At 47.0% G+C, this 20,069-nt stretch overlaps 1 protein-coding gene across 4 annotated transcripts in view; it reads right to left on the bottom strand.

Moving 5' to 3' along the window:
- Window positions 1-6,357: 6,357 nt before the first annotated feature.
- The window catches only part of ARID1A (AT-rich interaction domain 1A), a 78,282-nt gene continuing 64,570 nt past the window's right edge, over window positions 6,358-20,069 (bottom strand). For 2 of the 4 annotated variants that reach the window (XM_084874778.1, XM_084874777.1), the window contains exons 11-20: window positions 18,350-18,559; window positions 15,586-15,793; window positions 14,339-14,471; window positions 14,002-14,177; window positions 13,487-13,637; window positions 13,268-13,405; window positions 13,090-13,186; window positions 11,763-12,654; window positions 11,277-11,407; window positions 6,358-9,428 (exon numbers count right to left, since the gene is read on the bottom strand). In XM_084874778.1, the coding sequence (XP_084730904.1) occupies window positions 7,698-9,428; window positions 11,277-11,407; window positions 11,763-12,654; window positions 13,090-13,186; window positions 13,268-13,405; window positions 13,487-13,637; window positions 14,002-14,177; window positions 14,339-14,471; window positions 15,586-15,793; window positions 18,350-18,559 (3,867 nt within the window). In that variant the 3' untranslated portion in view covers window positions 6,358-7,697. The remainder of the gene's footprint in view (window positions 9,429-11,276; window positions 11,408-11,762; window positions 12,655-13,089; window positions 13,187-13,267; window positions 13,406-13,486; window positions 13,638-14,001; window positions 14,178-14,338; window positions 14,472-15,585; window positions 15,794-18,349; window positions 18,560-20,069) is intronic. The other 2 variants (XM_084874779.1, XM_084874780.1) reach the window with 1 other exon arrangement.

Consider the following 20,069-nt stretch of genomic DNA (forward strand, 5'->3'; position numbering starts at 1 on the left):
GACCTCAACTAACCCTCTAGGTATTTTTGTTGTGTGTAAGGTGGATAAAATATAAACCCCATTTCGTTAGAGGAGAAGGGGGACATGGAGTTGAGAAGACTTTTTAGTGACACACACTGGTTCTCAGCTCCGGCAACCTTGTGACTTGGTTGTGGCTGGAGACTCCAGAAGCCTGTGGGGCTCCAAGCAGCACTCTGCTTGCAAAGACAAAACAGAAACGAACTGCCCTTGCTTTGTGAATTCACATGGGGAAAAGAAATGCATTCAAAGTTTCCCTCTGCCCACGCTGAATTCCCTCAAAAATCTAATTGTGAAAAGGACAGTGGTTTCCCCTGGCCTGTGTGGCTCCGTGGTTGACCAGGTCACAGTTTGATTCAGGTCAGGGCACTTCAGGGGAACCACCTCCTCCCAACGGAGAAGGACAGGACAGGGAAGAGCTGGAGGGCAGAGTCTTGGGTGAAAGACAGAGTCCCCAAGTCAAGGAGCCCAGCCCCAGCTCTGCTTTGAAATGGCTGTGGGACCCCAGGCCTGTCACTCAACCTCTCTGGATCCCCTGGCGCTACGAATGGTTCAGGTGGTGTTCATAAGAGCAAGGAGAAGTAAAAATAAAATAAAACCTTGGTCTGACCAGTGTAGCTCAGTGGCTGATGTCAGCCTAAGAACCAGAAGGTCAAGGTTTAATTCCCTGTCAGGGCACATGTCTGGGTTGCAGGCCTTATCCCCAGTAGGGGGTGTGCAGGAGGCAGCCCATCAACGATTCTCTTCTATCATTGATGTTTCTGTTTCTCTCCCGCTCCCTTCTCTGAAATCAATAAAAATGTTTTGTTTTGTTTTCTAAAAAAAGGGCACGAGTCTCTTTTACTGCAGACTGTAAAAATGTTAACTAAAAACTCATCTGTCACCCTTCAGAGGTAGAACTTTGTCCAGATCTTCTGTTCTACTTCCCTGCGATTTCTCCTCCTTTCCCTTCTTTGCTACCCACCCCCCTCCTCTTCTGCTCTATTTCCTGTTTCATTTTCTGGCTCCTTCTCCGACAGGAAAACAAGGAAGCTGAATCTCGTGCTCTCAAAGCCCCGGCTTGTCAGAACAGAAGACGAGGTGGGATGGGAGGGGGTTCTCAGCCTCCAAAGGCTGTGAGTAAGTAGTGGAAGAGGCAACTCTACCTCGTCTGCTTTTAGAGTCAGCAGCTAAAATGGTGGCTGCATCTGCACTGAACCAGCTGAGTGAGCAGCACTGTGGGAGAGCCAGGGAGACAGAGAGGGATCCCAGGGCTCAGAATGACTACACAACCCAGCCGCTTCCGTGAAGAAGCAGAGATCGTACACCACCAAGAAACAACTTCATAACACGCATCCCTCACCTAAACAATACATCTCTGTTTCTAGAATCCTGGAATGGAAGTGACATTTCTGGTTTTTTAACTTGACTGGCTCTGCTCAGGCCATTTCCTCTGCCTGAACCCTTCCCTGCCAGACTGCCTTTCAGCAAACCCACTGCATCCAGATGTCAGCGAACGTCACCTCCTCACAGAGGCCTTCTCTTGTTTGTCCAGCCACAATCACGACCCTGTTCTGTTTTCTTGTTTTGTTTGTTAATCCTCTTTACCTGAGGATATTTTTTCCTATTGGTTTTTAGAGAGTGGGAGGGGGAGAGATGTGAGAGAAGCGCATCAATTAATTGCCTCCCCCATGCACCCCAGAATCCGCAACCGAGGTATGTGCTCTTGCTGGGAATCAAACCCACAACCCTTTAGTCTACAGGCTGGCACTCCAACCACTGAGCCCAACCAGCTAGGGTGTGTTCTATATTCTTTATCACCACTTGATGGTCCTATCCATGAATTTTACTCAGCATCTGTTTTCCTGTTATGGAAAGTAAGCTTTGTGAGATTGGGGGCCTTGTTCAAAGTATTAGCAGCACTTAGAGTAGTACTTTCTTTGCACATTGTATGTGCTCAATAAAGTTATGGTGAACAAATCCATTTGTTAAACCTGATAGTTTAACCTATAGTTTATTGGATGCAGAAACAAAGACTCAGGGGAAGTGACTAGCCTGAAGTTAAGTGGCAGAGGTGGGACTTAAAATCCGGTTTCTAGCTTCCTAGGTGGTTGTTTTTTTCTACTCTATACTATTTAAATTTTTCTCAGGTTTACCTCTTTTCCTCTCTTCTTTTTTTCCACTTGACTAAGGCTGTATGGGATATACCAAGAATACCACATAAGGCTCACCAACTCCTAATTACTCTTTCCTCCACTAAATTCCTCTCTTATCTATTTGATTTAAAAAATATATATTTTATTATTATTATTATTATTATTATTATTATTAATAGGAGGGAGAGGATAGAGAGCTAGAAACATTGATGAGAGAGAAACATTGACCAGCTGCCTCCTGCACACCCCCCATCGGGGATATGCCCACAACCAAGATACATGCCCTTGATTGGAATCGAACCTGGGACCTTTCAGTCTGCAGACCAATGCTCTATGCACTGAGCCAAACCAGTTTCGGCTAACCTGTTTGATTTATTCAACAAAATGCGAGTGCCTACTCTGTGAAGGGGGATGGGGGTGAACATTGAGCAAGGCAGACAGTTCTTGTCCTCATGGAAATACGATATTATCTCCCTCACGGATTTCATAGTGCGTGGCGTAAAGTGCTCAGGAGGGATGGGCTGTTAGACCCTCCTGAATGAAGAGAGAAGTGACTTTTCTGCTGAAAGTGTGGAGGAAGCTCTCTGGAGCACTCCCCTCCCTGAAGCAGCCGGACCACTCATTTCTCTGCCTTCCTCTGGCCACATCTGGAGGTCACCTTGGCCTCAGGCTGGGCAGAGAAACAGTGCTGTGTATTAGCTCAGTTTCCAGACACTAAACTTTCCATGACCCCAGTCCTATTTGAATATTGGAGAAGCTTTGTTCTGGGACATTGGCCTTGAGGTCATGGCATTATGGGACACAAGTGACCACACAGGCCTCTGATACCTGTCATTGCCAACTGTTAGTAGGCAGTGCTAATGACTGATGGCAAGCAGCTGTACCTTACCAGAACTTGATGCTACTTCCTTTCACTATGGATAAAAGGCATTAATTGGCAGTTTCGAAGAATGCTAGGTGACATTTACATCCATTCTGGAACCTGGGGTGGCCCAAAGCACACATTTTGGTTTTCTGCCTTCTCTCTTGAAGATGCCCATCCACTCCAGGACTAAGGCCCTGCCCTACCTCCCAACCGTAAAACCCAAACACTGATCCTATAAAGGCCGTGGACGGTAGGTTATTTTTTCACTCTTTCTTTGGTGTTTGCCTTTCTGTAGTTAGAAAACCTTGACCCCACTGAGCGGCCTAGCGGGAAGGGCCTTAGCCACTTAGGGGTGGCACTGGCTGCAAAGCAGAAGAGCCAATGAGGTTGAGAGTATTGTTTAGGCCAGACTTGGATGCTCTCCAGCTATGAAAGAAGGTTAAGGTCATTTGGGGGGTGGGGAGGGAGGAGCCTGGGAAAAGATCTACTGGCCACACCCCTGGGCTCTCTACAGGCAAGGTTCTATTTACTTCTCAAAAGCAAATTACTCACAGCTCAGTGGCTAGCAGCTCTTGGCCTGTGCTAACTCCAGTCAGACACTGGAAACCAGGCTCGGCTCCCCCTGCATTGCAGGAGAGCAGATGAGAGGAACCCAGGAAACCAAACTCCTAGGCAATGCTCCTCACACAGCCCAGAAATGCACTTTCCACACTAGAAAGTGGAGTTCAAGAGGCCCAGGGCAAAAATAGCCATTAGCAATATTGCTCACCAAAATAGAGATATGAAAAGCTCCCCGTTTTTTTCCAGAAGAGTCCTGGGAAGGTATCTTGGTGGATGAAGGTTCGCCAATGATCTCTATTTCTTCTTCTCTCAATAGGGAAATACTAATTATTTATTCCTGTCCCTGACCCAAATGTTAACAACCATACTTAATTTGATAAACACTTGTTTGAAATTCTAGGCATCATTTTACTTCATGCTAAAACAAAAAAACAAATCTTACCTGCTGAGTTCTGGCTGTCCTTTGACCCAGGAAGAAGGTAGTCTGGTGAATTAGGAAGACTATGGATCTTCGAGTTAGAGAGACCTCGGTTGGTGTGAGCTCATACAAGCCACTTTCCTGAACTATAAAATGTGAGACAGAATAGTAACCTCACAGGCATGGTACTGTTGTAGGATTATTATTTTTTAAAAATATATATTTTATTGATTTTTTTACAGAGAGGAAGGGAGAGGGACAGAGTCAGAAACATCAATGAGAGAGAAACATCGACCAGCTGCCTCCTGCACACTCCCCACTGGCTATGTGCCCGCAACCAATGTACATGCCCCTGACCGGAATCGAACCTGGGACCTTTCAGTCCGCAGACCAACGCTCTACCGCTGAGCCAAACCGGTTTCGGCGAGGATTATTTTTTTGAAGACTGCTAACAGAATGTCAGTGGAAATGAAAGTATTATTTTGGCCAAGTGATGGGAGTTGCCATTTACTGAGAAAACTATGGAAAAGGCAGATTTCTAGGGGCAGATGGCATTTTAGTTTGGGTATGTTCAAACTAAACTTCCAGAGATAGCAAGCAAGCAGCTGAATGTTCTTATCTGGAATCAGGGGAGAGCCAGGCTGGAGAAATTAATGGCTAAGTTGGAGGCTGCTTCCAGATAAATGGTTGTCTTACTGTTAACGATTTCTAAGAAAAATAGAGATCATTCCCTTTGCCAACTATTCCCAAATGTTTCTTTCTAGAGCAGATTTTCAACTGGTGTGCCAAGAATTTTTAAAACACACAATACCTATTAGAGGTACCGACTTCCTTTTCCATTGTCAAATAAAAAAAAATGACAACAGCCAACACAATAATCACTAGATGTGAATCAAAAGTATACCTATTTTTTGCCATGGCCAATATGGCTCAGTGGTAGAGCATTGGCCTGGGCACTAAAGGATTGTGGGTTTGATTCCTTATCAAGAGCACGTATCTGGGTTGCAGGTTCATTCCCAGCTCAGGTCCATGTGTGAGAGGCAACCAGTTGATGTGTCACTCTCACATTGATGTCTCTCTCTCCCTCTAAAAGTCAATGGAGCTGAAACTGGTTTGGCTCAGTGGATAGAGCGTCGGCCTGCAGACTGAAAGGTCCCAGGTTCGATTCCGGTCAAGGGCATGTACCTTGGTTGTGGGCACATCCCCAGTAGGGGGTGTGCAAGAGGCAGCTGATCGATGATTCTCTCTCATCGATGTTTCTATTTCTCTGTCCCTCTCTCTTCCTCTCTGTAAAAAAAATCAATAAAATATATTTTAAAAATATATATATATTAAAAAATATATTAAAAGTCAATGAAAAAAATACCACGTTAAATATTAACAAAAAGTATACCTATTTTTTATTTTATTTTTTTTTCAAAATATATATTTTATTGATTTTTCACAGAGAGGAAGAGAGAGGGATAGAGAGTTAGAAACATCGATGAGAGAGAATCATCGACCAGCTGCCTCTTGCACACCCCCCACTGGGGATGTGCCCGCAACCAAGGTATTAATACATGCCCTTGACCGGAATCGAACCCGGGACCCCTCAGTCCACAGGCCGACGCTCTATCCACTGAGCCAAACCGGTCCCGGCTATACCTATTTTTTAAAAAAATTTATTTTATTGATTTTTTTACAGAGAAGGGAGAAAATAGAGAGCTAGAAACATCGACGAGAGAGAAACATCGACCAGTTGCCTCTTGCACACCCCCTACCGGGGATATGCCCGCAACCAATTTTTCATGCCCTTGACTGGAATCGAACCTGGGACCTTTCAGTCTGCAGACCGACGCTCTACCACTGAGCCAAACCGGTTTCAGCAAGTATACCTATTTTTGATCAGCATAAAACGTTTTTTGGTGTGCTGCAGAATTTTAGTATTAGTTTGTGTGTCATGAGATGAGAAAAGTTGAAAATCACTCTTCTAGAGTATTAATCAATTTCTTTGGAGGACTCTATTTTTTCTTTTTAAAGTGCCCTGACTGGGAATCAAACCAGTGACTTCTTGGTTCCCGGGTCAACGTTCAAGCGCTCAGCCACACCCGCCAGGCCATCAGTTTCTTTGGCTATTTAAACTCACTTTATTTCAAGAAGCTAACATGCTTTTAATGCCTAGAACTTCCTTTTGCAGGCGAAATCTCAGCTTTCTTAAATTTAAACTTACACCGTGGAAAGTAAAGTAAAATGTGCAGAAACGACAGGTCCAGGATGCTACCTTTTAGAGGTGAGCGCACACCAAGGGAGAGTTGCAAGATCAGGAACCACACCCGCAAAGGGTCAAACTTTTAAATAGTTTGAAAACAAAAAGCCTCACAAACGTCTTACCAAGATTTAATGTACATTTATTCTTAACACGTGGAACATATAGTATAAAGATTTCATACTGAATAAATGATATTCATTAAGCCAAAAAAGGAAAAAAGGAGGAATTTACATCAAGTTTTAGCTACATTGTTTGAAATACAAATATGCAGATTTTATCACTGAAAAAATCTCAATTGTGTTTCTTCATCAGGAACTTCAACTGAACCTAGAACTTTTTCACACCTCGATTAGAAAGAAAACAAAACAAAACAAAAACCCAGAAAAAATAAACTATAAGTTGATTGGCTGCTGAGACAGCAAGGACTTTTTACAGAGACCTGTACAGCATCGCGCCAAGAGGGGCGATGTCTGGCAAGAGATTAAATAGCTGTGTCTCGCTTTGTGCAGGTCACCAACTTGTTAACTCGTCATACTATAAAGGGGTAGCCGGGAGGGGGACCAAACTGTGGGGACCCAAGGGTATGTGCAATGTACAACATCATATATATACACACGTGGCAGCACAGTGGCTGCAGCTAAAGGTTAAAACCAGTTCTAAGAGGTGATCTCAGGGTTATTCATACAATCAAGGAGGAGAGAAAGAGGTCAGGGTGTTGTAGGTTCACACATGATACTTTGGGGGAAAAGCTTTTTTTTTTTCTCCTCAACGTTTAACTAAAAACATTTTTAAAAACTACAGCTTGCTGCTGACCCAGCGGTTTTTTCTCTTGTTTCCATGTGAGACATTATTATTACAGTATGTTTACAGTATCAGGTGTACAGTACAGTACATGAAAGGGTCTACACTCTACTGCACAGGCCTCTCCAGTGAACAGGGTCTGTCCACAACTTCGAACTTCTTGGCTTCTGCAAGATTGTGAATGTACAACAATAAACCACACACAGTTCAGCAGTCACCTTTTTGTCCTTCAGAGGGTTTTTTTTGTATTTTTTTTCCTTTTTTTTTTTTTACCATTAAAAACAGTTATGAAATGTGGCATCCCGTTGATGCAAGGACCGGGAAAGCCATTTTTATTTTATTTTTTTTCCCCAAACTCACTGTAAACAACAGTAACTTTGGTTAAAATAAAAAAGTCTTCTATGTAGGCAGAGCTTTGTCTTTTCAAATAGGGTAGGGTCCTGAGGGAGTGAGGACAAGGAACAGAAAGGTGGAAAGGTGAGGGGAACTGGGAAGAAAGAGAAATAGGAGACTTTTTTTCCCAAGGGAGAAGCTGGACAGCACAGGGCAAACTGGATTCTGAGGTGGTTTTGCATAAATAAAGGGCAACAGTCAGTTTCTAAGTTCTCCACACACGCACACGCACACAGGGAGGGAGGTGTCCCACGGCTGTCATGACTGGCCAATCAAAAACAGTACATCACAAATGACTTGTGAAACCAATGAGTTCATCAATGGGGACACCGAGATGTCCAACAGCCGTGACTCATACAGCGTGAACTCTGAGTGGTTCTCGTCCACCTTGGCCAGGGCCAGCAGCGCCCGGGCAGCCCGCCGCATCATGTCCACACTCGTTGGCTCGAAGGGGGGGTTCTGCATGTGGAGCAGGCTCGCCTGGCTCTGCTGGAACTGCGTGGCCGCGAGGCTGTCCTCCAGGAAGCCCAGGAGGTTGCCGATGCTGCCCTTCTGCACGGCGATGGCCCGGGCTGCCAGGCTGTCTCCCTGCGCCAGGTTGGCCAGCAGTACCACGGCCATCTCCCGGCACACCGGGTTCTTTCGGTCACTGAGGAAGCGCACCATGGTGCTGTACAACTTCTCCAGGCGGCTGAAGGGGGGCGTGGCCAGGATCAGGTCCACATTGTTGTCCTGGATGCTGAGTTTGCTGAGCGTTTCCAAGACCAGTCTCTGGGGGGAGAGGACGGCATTGGGGCCCAGGGTGGAGAAGGGGTCCTGGGCTTCAGCTGAGGGGCAGACTGCCCAGTGTAGGAGTCCATCCAGGACAGGCAGGCAAATGCTCTCAGGGTACGGGGAGAGGTCCAACTGCCCCGAGATGTTGGCTAGTGTGACCAAGGTGTTTTCCCGGAGCATCTCCAAGCAGTCCCACCACCACTCCACTTTGTTGCAGCTCACCCCTTGGTCCTGCTCCTCCTCCTTCTCATAAGTTAGTGGTGCCTGCTTCCGTTCTGGATGCTTATGGTGTAGAAGGATCAGCTTGCCCAGGATCAGCAGCAGCCCTGGGTGTTTGGACATCTCAAAGTCGTTACCTGGCACAAATGACAGGCTTCGGATGGTATTTGAGACACAGACGCAGCGCTTGGCAAGGGAATCCTGCCAGTCCAGAAGGGTACACAGTGGGGTCTCGTCTTTACTGTGGGGTTCATCCTCCAGGATCTTGATGTTCCGGTGGCTCTGTGCTGGGCTGATGCCAAATGGAAACTTGCTGCTCTCCTTGGGAGCCTCTGCACTTTTAGCTCCCTCCTCAGTCAACGTGCTAGATCGGGTGGACAGCATGTCATCCATAGTGGCTGTGATCCGTTTTTCTGGAGGGCCATCAGGTGGGGGGCCCTTCTGTTCTGTTGTCCCTGATGTACCCTCTGCTGCTGTGACATGCTTCCGGGCGACTGGTAGGCAGGGCACATGAGGCCGGGTCGGCAGCAGCTCTGTCTTGCTCTCAAAGTGGGTCTGGATATGCTCAGTGGTGTCCCCCCCACCAATCCGCCAGTGCAGCAGGCCACTGTCAAACTCCTGCACACGCCCAAGCTTATCTGAGCAGTCCACCACAAACGGGTCATTCTTCTGCACGATCTTTACTGGAAGCTTGTCAAACTTACTAATAAATTTCTCCTCACTATTCTCTGAGGCTGCCTTGTCTTTGCTTGAAAAGGCCATCTCCTCATCATTTTCAACTACTTCCTCCTCTTCTTTCTCTTCTAGATTAGGACCTAGAAAGTCTTCCTCATCCTCCCCTTCCACAGGGGCTGGACTAGACACCTTGCTGCATCTCCCAGGATCCAGTAGTGTTCTCTGCCCTGGGTCACCCACCTCATATTCCTTTAAAATGCCAAAGATCTCAATCAGGCAACGTCGGAAATATTCCACAAGGAGCTCTAGCAACCCTGGGAGCTAAAAGAGAAAGAGCAGGAAATAAATTAAGGGAGAAAAGTGGAGCCCAAATCCAGGCATGGTGAAATGACCTTCGCGACATGAGCAGAGAGAGGGAATGCAGTTTGGACCGATGTTCATCTGCTCTCTTCTCTCCAAGCTCCCCAACATCCTAGGAGGCTGGACTCCATGGATCAGGAACATAATGAGTAGGATGAAGCTTTGGTTCACAAACATTGCTCCAAGCTGGTACCAGGGGGACCCAAATTCCAGCTTGGATCCTGTATCGGCAGGCCATTTAACTCTAGAGCAGTGTTTCCCAAAGTGTGGTACGCGTACCCCCAGGGGTACGGGAAGAGTTTGGTGGGGGTACGCATTGCACAGTGCTTAGCTGCGCCTAATTCTATGTTCTCATGAGTACGAAGGGTAGTCAGTGTTACGAAAATTATAGAAGGGTACACATATGTCAAAAGTTTGGGAAACACTGCTCTAGAGGAAAACACTAATTTCCATTCAGATCCATTTCTGGTTGCATGGTATAGCAGAATGGAAAAAATAAGGACTTCAGAATTAGAAAGACGAGGTCTGAATTCTGGCTTTTCCAGGAACTAGCTCTGTGACTTAACTTTCTAAGCTATAGTTTTTCCATCTTTCCAGAATTTTACAGGATTGTTCCGAGGTCTAAATGGAATATATCAAATGCCCGGAATATGGAAATTGCTCAACCAATATTCCTTTACTTTCTCATGGGAGGCAAAATTATTCAACAGACATAAAGTCAGGTTTTAGAATCAGAAAGACTTGGTTAACAGCTGTGTGAAGCTAGGCAAAGTCAGTCTATGAGCCTATATACTGAATGGCCAGATTATGATGATCACTGAACACATAATAATCTGGCCACTCAATGTGTGTGTGTGTGTGTGTGTGTGTGTGTGTGTGTGTGTGTGTGTGTGTATTAGAGGCTCAGTGCATGAAATTGTGCATGGGTGGGGTCCGGCCAGCCTTGCCAGGGGGAGGGGACATGGGCGGTTGGCTGGCCTCCTTGCTGGTCAAACTCCTGGTTGAGGGGACAATTTGCATATTAGCCTTTTATTATGTAGGATATACAGTGAGTGGCCAGATTATTATGCATTCAGAGATCATAATAATCTGGCCACTTAGTGTATACTATCTCTAAGTGGCCACATCTGCCTCAGAAGACTGTTGTATGACATGAAAGAAAGAGCCTGTCACAAAGTGGTGGCACAAGGAACAGTAACTATTAATAACACTCCCCCTTAGTCAGCTCCTTGATAGATAGGTCGGTTGGTAGTACTAAGAAAGATCAAAAGAAAGAGTTACTGGGAAAACTCAAGATGCATGTCCTGTGGAGAGAGGGCCTGGAGAATCACCTCTGCAAGATCATCACTAACCTCTGCTGCTCCCTGGCCCCCAGCACTTCCCGTTCTACACCTTAGGGAAACGGGATCAACAAAGATCTCTTCTATTCAGAGTGGGTGAAATTAAAAAAGGGAAAAAGCCCCCACTATTCCGTTCACTGAGGAAGATCACAGGTTCTTCTTGGCAGTCCAGAAAACGTGGGTGTCCTCGCTGACACCAACAGAATCTGCATTTCTAACCGACACCGTAGAGTTTCTCTCAAATTCTCTTCCAATCCCGATACCTCACACAAATTATTATTGTTCTCAGTATTCTGAGCCAATGGCCAGTGGCAACGTATTGGCAAGGAAGATGTCAGAGAGGGAGCAAGATAGAGGCGACCATATTAGCTGGGGATAGCTTAATTCCCTGTGCCACTTAGCATCATTGGCTTCCCGAAGATCCCAGGCCCTCCCAAACTTCCCACCTTCCCCAGGCACCTGTTCTCACCTGACTGAGGTTGAAGGTCATGATGCTGTTGTCATCATACAGCAGGATGTTAATGGTGTCTAATGCCCATGTGCTCTCTGCCAGCAGCCCAGACTTGAGGGACATCATTACCCGCCATGCCTCTGGAGTTCCTAAAACAAAACCTCCATGTCATCCATCCACCAAGCCTAGGGTGGTGGGAGGTGGTCAACCCGAATGCTGGCCCTTCAGTCAGGCTACTATGAAGGTAACAAACGGAGGCAGTTTCTAACTGAAACATGACCCACATCTGCTCCTCTTGGCTTCTAGGCCCTCTTAGGACATCGCTGTATAGCAATTCCTTTAAGTAAAAGCCAAAACCAGATGATTTCTTCCTTACTCAAATTTCTTTGGTTCTGTCTTAGTCAACACAACCAGATTTAACCTCATCCAGAATATCAGTACAGAGAACAAAGGACAACATGGAAAGGGGCAGCTTACACAACCCAATCAGAGAGGTTTCCTTACCAATATCTTTCATGGTGAGTCGCCTCCTCTGCTTCAAAACAGGCTGCGTGGCCTCAACAGAGCCAGGTGGGAAGGTGATGTCCCGCCGAATCATGGGGGGCTGCACAGGGGCAGGTGCTATGTGAGAGGCAGGTACGGGCGGCCCTGCCTTTTGCATCTTCATCCCAGAGTGCAGGAATGGAGACTTGCTAGGAGAGGTGCGGTTCTCCATGGGCCGGGGCAGGGGAGCAGGGCTGGATACCTGAGGAATGTGATTCTGCATGCTCGGCGGGGGCTGGTAGTTGGAAGGAGGGGGCCTTGTCATGGGGGGCACGGGGGCAGAAGGGCCATATGGAGGCTGGCGTGTGCCATGGGAAGGCCATGAGCCTTCATGGTTGGCCCTCTGATCCGTATGCAGCATTTCATCTGTTCGGTTCACACCATGATAGGCAGGGCCCTGGGGGGCAGAGCCCGTGCTCTGCCTGTTGGCGTAATTGTAGGTCATGTCATTACGCCCTTGCCACATGGTGCTTTGCTGAGCAACCTCAGCAGACGCCTGTATGGGGCCACCCATCATTTGTGGCGGCATGTTCTGCTGGGCACTGGAGCCAGGGGGTGCTGAGACACGGTCTCGGCCAAACTGGAATGGAAACTGGTTCTGGGGGCCACTTGCTGGCCGGCGCTCAGTAGCAGCGGTGGCAGTGGTAGGATACGTATTGCCATACTGGTTGTATACATCTTGCTGAGGGGAAGGCTGGGCAGCTTGTTGTTGGCTGGCGGGCTGGGGCTGGGCTGGGGGCAACTGCTGCTGCTGGGGCTGCCCCTGCCCAGTGCTGTATGGCACACTGTACATCTCCCCTTCGTGCCGCTTGGCAGTAGGGCCATATGTGCTCTCCATCGGCCGCTTGTAATTCTAAAACAGGAACAATCAGAAGGGAAGTTAATACTTTGCACTCAAGAACCATAGCTGCCAAGATGGCTGGCGATACCAGACACTGGATTTGCTTCTGCCCCTTGAGAAGACACAGACGCCAAGAAAACAAAGGAATAATGTTTACAAATTATCTCTGAAAGCAAGAATCATTTTATATCCCCTTCTGGCTCTCCCTTGCTCTAAGTAGAAAAACAAAGAAAAGTTCAAAAATCAAAATAAGGCCTATTTCTAGTCCCCATTAGAGAACTAGAAACTGGACTGGACTCCAAAGAGAGAAGAGATTGTGGACTCGGCTCCTTGGGCAGAGCTGGCTATTTGGGTGGGAGAAGACCACCGAAGTATCCAGAGAGCTTAGACTTTCCACCTTACTGTTCTAACGGGCTCTGTGTGTCAGCCCACCTGAACCCTCCTCACCTGCTGCTGCTGCTGATACATTGTGGTCTGCTGGCTGGGGAAGGGGCTGCCGGAAGGGGTGCCTTGCGTGGAGAACTGATTGCCATAGGAATCATGTCTGCAGCGGAGAGAGAAACAGGATCAGTGTAGGAAACGGCAAAGCCAGAGGCACGGGGCACTGAGACCAGGCTTCACTCACCGTTGCTGCTGTTGCTGCTGCTGTTGGGGGTAGCGGCTAGGAGAATACATCCCCGAGTCTGGGTTGGAAGGCATGAGACTCGGCTGTGGGGCTCCGGCGCTCCCCATGTTTCCCTCAGGCCCTATTCCAGGCTCCGTCCTAAATAAAGTAAAGAAGCATGGTAAATCCACTCTAGCTGTGAGGTTCTAGGGTGATACAGGAGTGGGGGGTCATGCTTACCTCACTCTGTCATAAGGACCTCCATAAGGATAGTGCTGTCGTGGTCCCATTGCCACATTTGCCAGCCCAGGGCCGGCAGCTCGGCTGTAGGGGTCCCCCATCCCGCCGTTGGGGCCCTGCCCTGAGGACATGAAGGGATCGCTCCCTGGAGCTGGGTGTAGAAAGGCAGGCAGTGAGCAAATTGGTAGGTGAGCAAGCCTAGCAATCTACACTTTGCTTGCCCCAAAGACCCATGTCCTCTTCAGAACTCAAGGTTGTTCTTTTGTTTTCCTGACAGTTTCAAAACAGAGATTTAAAGAGGCCTTACTCAGTAGAGAACACGTACTTGTTAAGGGATAAGAAGGTGAGACCAGGAGAGGAAGACAAGGAGGCGGGGATAAAGAGGGATAGTTAGGTTTAAAAATGCCTTATCTCAAGAGGATGGCTCGACCAGAACCCTGAACTACTACTCTCAAGCTATCACCCCACTTCCCTGGCTCTGTCCTCAGAAGTACAAGGCCAACAGCAACGGTCACCTTTCCTCATGCTGCCATAAGGATCCTTATTTGGCTCATAGGACATGCGACCCATCATGTCAGAGGTATTCATACTGGGCTGGTACCCAGGGTTTGGAGTCATGGAATTCCGTTTCTGGAATGTGGGGTCACTTCCATCAGGAAAAGCATCCTGGATCCCGACTGAATTGCTCCTGCTCCAGAACAAGAAAAGTCAATTAAATTCCAAATAAAGCAATTCCTCTGATAACACAGGACACGTGGAAGTCACTGGCTGGACAGCAGTCACCTGGCTGCATAGGAGCTCATGGACTTCTGCCTAGGGTTCCCCAAGCAACCTGCCCTGCTGTGGCCTTACCTCATGCCTGGCAAGGGAGGGATCTGACTGTGTGGTGTAGATGCTGGAGTTGGTGGCTTCAGGTCTCCCCCTTCTGCCATGGAACTGCTGGTTGACTGAGGTGTCTGTGGCCCCTGCATAGACCCTGATCCAGCTGTGAACAGAGATGAAGGGTGAGCAGGAAAGTGTTTAATTCTCACAGAAACATACACCCTGGCATCTTTTCAGAAAACATTGTTATAAGGCTAAAGCTAGTTCTTTAAAGCCTAAATCACCTCTCTCCACTGGGAATCTCAAGGCTAGGTCAGGGAATTTGAGGGCTCTATCGTGGTACTTGCTGTTTCACATTTGGAGAATAGTACTGTGGTGAGACCAGTACCATGGAGTTGCCCCTTAAATCTCTGCCAGCTTCCCTGACTACTTCACTTCCCTCCAAGGACAGGGTCTCACCATGTAATGCTGTGGATAAGCTCCCAAAGCCCCTGGAATCATGGGTAAGGAGACCCAAACCAGCAGTGCACATTAGGAGCCCAGGAGCTCCTATTCTGAAGCATCTAGCAGTGTCACCACTCAGGCTAAATGTTCCTCTAAGCTGAAGAGCGCAGAATCACCAGTAATTAATGTTTCCATTAGTTACCATTCCCAGAAGCAGATATCCCACTGCTTGGGCCTCTCTAGCTGATGAGTCATCTCAGGCACTCATTACACCCTCGGAGGTCAACACCAGAGCACATGTGTTTACAGCAATCTTCTAGGAGTCCTGCCCTTCCCATGCTTGCCCAGGGCCCAGATTCCTCTCAGAAAGGAGGACTGGCAGCGGCACTCCCATCAGAGTTCCATTCATATCCTCTCCCCACCACTTCCTTCCCATTCATTACCATCTCAGCTCTTCGGGGAATTCAGGGCTCCAGTCTGAGCTGCATTCTAAGGCACTGACATCAATGGGCCACAGCTCCCAGATGGTCTTGCCTCACTGCTATTATCAGTCTCCCCCACTCCTCTGACATCCCTCCCCCTCTCTGGTTTACAAACATTTGGCAAGGTGCCAGGTACACAGTGGAAATTAAAACTTAGGGTTGCTGCAGATTGCTTCCCAAGGGAGTCGCCACAGCCTGCTCTTTAGTCCGCCAACTTATTACGTTCTGTGTGACAGGGCAGGGCAGAGCAGAGCAGACATCCCTGGTGGCAGGTGTTGGTGAACAAGGAGCCTGGACACTTGAACACCACCCTTGAAGTGTGAGCCTTGGTGGAGCTCACCCAACCCCTACCTGGAGAGGGAGGCTGGATCTTGGGCTGGGACTTCTTGGAATCAGCAGCTGCAAAGATGTCTGGGGGAGGGTCTTCTCCACGTTCAATCTTACACTCAAAGGCATAGAGACACTGGATGTACTGCTTTTTCAAGGAGCTGGCAGCACTGCTTGAGGTGCCAACATTGAGGTTGGTTGCAAGTTCTCGCCACTTTTTGTTCTTGTTGACCTGCACAAGCAACCAGAAAAGCCAGGGTACATCTTCCTGCCCACAATCCCAACCCCCACCAGACTACTAGGTACCCATCTCTTGTGGAATCACAATTCTCAGTTAACCACAAAAGTTATAAACTCCACTTGGTGGACAATCCACAATAAACATTGAATTCGTGCTGGCTTTCCTCTACTCTCAGTAGGCTCTATCCCACAGGTCACTGCAACTATCAGGGCAAATTCCACATCACTATTAGAGAACAGAATTAAGAAGGTATGGTCTGTACTGCTGAAAAGTATGTGTACTGCTGAAAAGTATGTGCAATCACCATCAAATTCAAATCCTATTTTCAATGTACCAATAAAAATGAACATTTTATAAAATGGGGATGTGGTAATCAACATCACCCTGCTCGACTTTGTCAAACTGAAAGTGTCCCCTCCCCACCCCCTTACCAGTGTGAGGCTCCTTGCAAATTTGACATTCCTGTGCCTCTCTATTCCCTGCATCTCAGTGACGTGTAACTACAAGCCCCTTTCCCTCACCGGTCACTGTCCTGACTACCCAGATGCTCGGGGCCCTGTGACTTCCTTTGTGCCTCTCCAGAAGCCAGCCTAGTCCTGCCTCCTTTCCTCAGTTCTAGGACACACCATTCTCAACCCCTTTAGTTACCCTTGCTGCTCTAGCCAGGCAGGTCTCCTTCAGGTATTCTACTAGAGACCCGATGCATGAAATTCGTGTAAGAGCATGCCTTCCTTCCCCTGGCTCCCGGGACCAGGCTTCCCTCGCAGCCCCGGCTTTGTCCAGAATGACGTCCAGTCTAATTAGCATATTACGCTTTTATTATCATAGATGCTTATTTGCCTGTCAGGGTCGGGGAACACTGGCTTTCCTGTCTCAATCCACAAAGAAAATTCAGTATGTTGTGATACCTGTTGACCTGGTACTAATGATACCAGAGAGAAGAGTGATAAGGAAGCAAAAAGAAGATCAATCTAGATGGAAGGAAGGTGACCAGGAAGACTTTCTAGAGAAGGTAACGACTGAGCTGAGCTGAGCTTTGAAGGTTGGAGATGGTTTTGGGAGGGTACATCCCAGACTTCTCTCTCCAGACCACCTGGGCCAGTCAACTGGAATAGCTCCTCCCTCCACCTAAACCCTATAACAGATCTTTCAGAAAAGCTCAGAACTTAAGTTTTGCCTTTCTGGAGCCTTCACAAATTAACTTCGAATAACACTTTCTCCTCTGCACTGTCTTTAGAGTTCAATTACAACATAGCATCCTTTTGTAAACTAACACAGGTTGGCATCCTTTTGTAAACTAACACAGGCCTAGGCTTTGGGATTCTCTCTGTACTAACTCATCTTAAGTTCAGACACCCACACAATAAAAAGTATGCCAAACCTAACCAAATATTCCCTTTCTTTATAGGCAGGAGAGGCCTGTGTATGAGAACCAGCACCAAGGAGAACGGCAGGAATAAGCTCAGGGTCACTTCAGAAGCCTCTGTGGCTTTGCTTCCCACGCCACTTATGTGGCTGTGCACACGTGTCTTGTTTTGTTTTGTTTTCCTTTGTGGGGGAGGGAAATTAAGCCTGAAGGGAGAAGGAATTCATAACTGACTGTTGGTTGGCTTCATTCCAATCACTTTCTTTTCTGCTGGTGACAGCTGTTTTCCTCTTCTGATTTAGAAAGTTTGGAATATATCCCTCCCAGCCACAACTCCCTTGAGCTCAGCCACAAACTCAGGACCAACAGCAGGCTCCTGGTCTGATGACTACAGAACACACTTTGTAGGAAAGTTTGCAAGCCATAGTGTGCCGTCAGCATTGCCTCACCTATTTGCCTCTTGAGCTGAGAGTAAAACAAAGCTGTAAGTATCAGGGCAGAGGCAAGGCTCATGGCGGTATTCAGTTCAGATGTTTGTAGCAGAGATGAATTTATTCACTTGCCACCCATGCAGAGTAACTAATTAAACACAATTTTCCACCTACTTCCCCCTTCACAAACAATTTCTATTAAATAGCTCCTGAAATCTCATCTTTACTGCAAAGTTTCCTGGAAAGGGTCAGCAACTATTCTGGCTGCCCCTGTGCCATCTTGCAGACCATTTATGTGGCAGAAATCTTGCAGAAAGCTTTATTACTTCTAGCTTTAGACAGCCTAGCAGGATACACTGTCACTATTTTACAAATAAGAAGTGTTAGGGCTGAGTGGTTATGAACCCTTATTGAGGTCACATATAAATGGCTAAGACAGGTTTTAAAACCAGGTCTCTCTCTCTGAATTTTGCTCTTGTCTACTATGCTAGACTGTCTCCCATGGAATCAGAATTGCCCCCAGACTTTCCCCATCTTTGTAACCTAGTGGGACCTCAGACATAAAGTAAATGTAATGCCAATACTTCATCCTATCCAGGGAAGTCTCAGCCTTTTGGAAGCCTTATTTTCTAAAAGCCCTCGCTCCCAGGTCTGTCAGTATGCGACTCAGAGAGCAGGAGAGGGTAAAGCACTGAGTATCTTGAGAGAGGCCTGTTGAAACCACAGGGAAGCCAAGTCCTAGACACTCACCTGAGTCAATCCACCAATCTCCTTCACAGACACATACAGGCGATAGAGGTCCAGAGGTTTCCTACCCACAGCAGGCAGATTTGTCATGCCCATGGCCTTCTCCTCCGTGAAGGCCAGATAACGGTCCACCCACATCTTCCTCTCAGGCTCACCACCCAGCTCATACAACTTGGTGATCTTCTCATTGGTTGTAGTAGAAGAACTGGATTTCTGGAAGGGACAGGTCAAGATTCTTAGGAACTGGTTAGATTCAAAGACTATGCTAAGGGTCTTAGAAGTTCCTTAATTAGGGCAGTAATAAAGCTTTTTATTCTGGGTAAAAAAGCTATTTATTAATAGTAATAAAGCTATTTATTTTTATACTATCACCTGCCCTGCCTTTATAAAGCTGAAAGGCCAAAAGATAGGTAGGTAGACCTTTTTCCTGTAAAGGAAGGAAATACTGACTATATACACTGAGTGGCCAGATTATGATCTCTGAATGCATAATAATCTGGCCACTCAGTGTATATCCTATATAATAAAAGGCTAATATGCAAATTGTCCGCTCGACCAGCAGGCCGGCTGGCCAACTGCCCAAGTTCCCTCCCCCTGGCCAGGCTGGCCGGCCCCCACCCATGCACGAATTCATGTACCGGGCCTCTAATACACACACACACACACACACACATACACATACACACTCTTGAGTGGCCAAATTATTATGCACTCAGAGATCATAATAATCTGGCCACTCAGTGTATATTACACATTAGGTGCTGTGTTAGATGCCTTTACATATTAGGCATTACAAATTATCTTCCTCTTGAAAGATAAAAAAGCAGACACAAGGAGGCCACATCTACGATCTCATAGCTTTTAAGTAGAGGGGCTGAGTGTTAAATCCTTGTACAGCTGACATCAATATCACTACCACTACCCACACTACTTAATCAGGACCTGCACACACTCTTTTTAAATAAATCCTCACCTAAGGATGTTTTAAAAAATATATATTTTATTGATATTTTACAGAGAGGAAGAGAGAGGGATAGAGAGTTAGAAACATCAATAAGAGAGAAACATCGATCAGCCGCCTCCCGCACACTCCCCTTTGCGGATGTGCCCGCCCGCAACCAAGGTACATGCCCTTGACGGGAATCAAACCCAGGACCTTTTCAGTCCGCAGAGCGACGCTCTATCCACTGAGCCAAATTGGTTTGGCCACCTTAGGATGTTTTTATTGATTTTCACAGAGAAAGAAGAAGGGAGATGGGAAGGGCGGGAGGGGGGAAGAGAAAGAGAGAGAGAGAGAGAGAGAGAGAGAGGGAGACACACACACACACACATTGATCAGCTGCCTCCTGTATGCATTCTGACTGGGGATTGAACCCACAACATTTTGGTGTACAGGATGATGATCCAACCAATTGAGCCCTGGCAGGGGCTAAACACACTTTTATAGACTGTTTCAGAGAAATCAAGAAATTCAAATCATGATCTTGAGACAATGGGGTGGACTAAAATGAAAAACTTTATCTACTCTCAAGAAAGGGACTCTCAAATGCTTGAAAGTCTTTGGATGGTATCCTGTCCAAGACAGGATGGCTAATAGGGTCTGGGAACCAGAGGTGAAAGTCCACAGAAGGTGGCTCCTATGATATTTAATTTCCCCTACTTTATAAAATAGGGAAAATGAGGTATGATGTAGGGCAGAAATGTTTCAAATGACTCAAACACT

This window comes from Pipistrellus hanaki (assembly GCF_964339955.1).
Source record: "Pipistrellus hanaki genome assembly, chromosome: 2".
In the NCBI taxonomy this organism is placed as follows: Eukaryota; Metazoa; Chordata; class Mammalia; order Chiroptera; family Vespertilionidae; genus Pipistrellus; species Pipistrellus hanaki.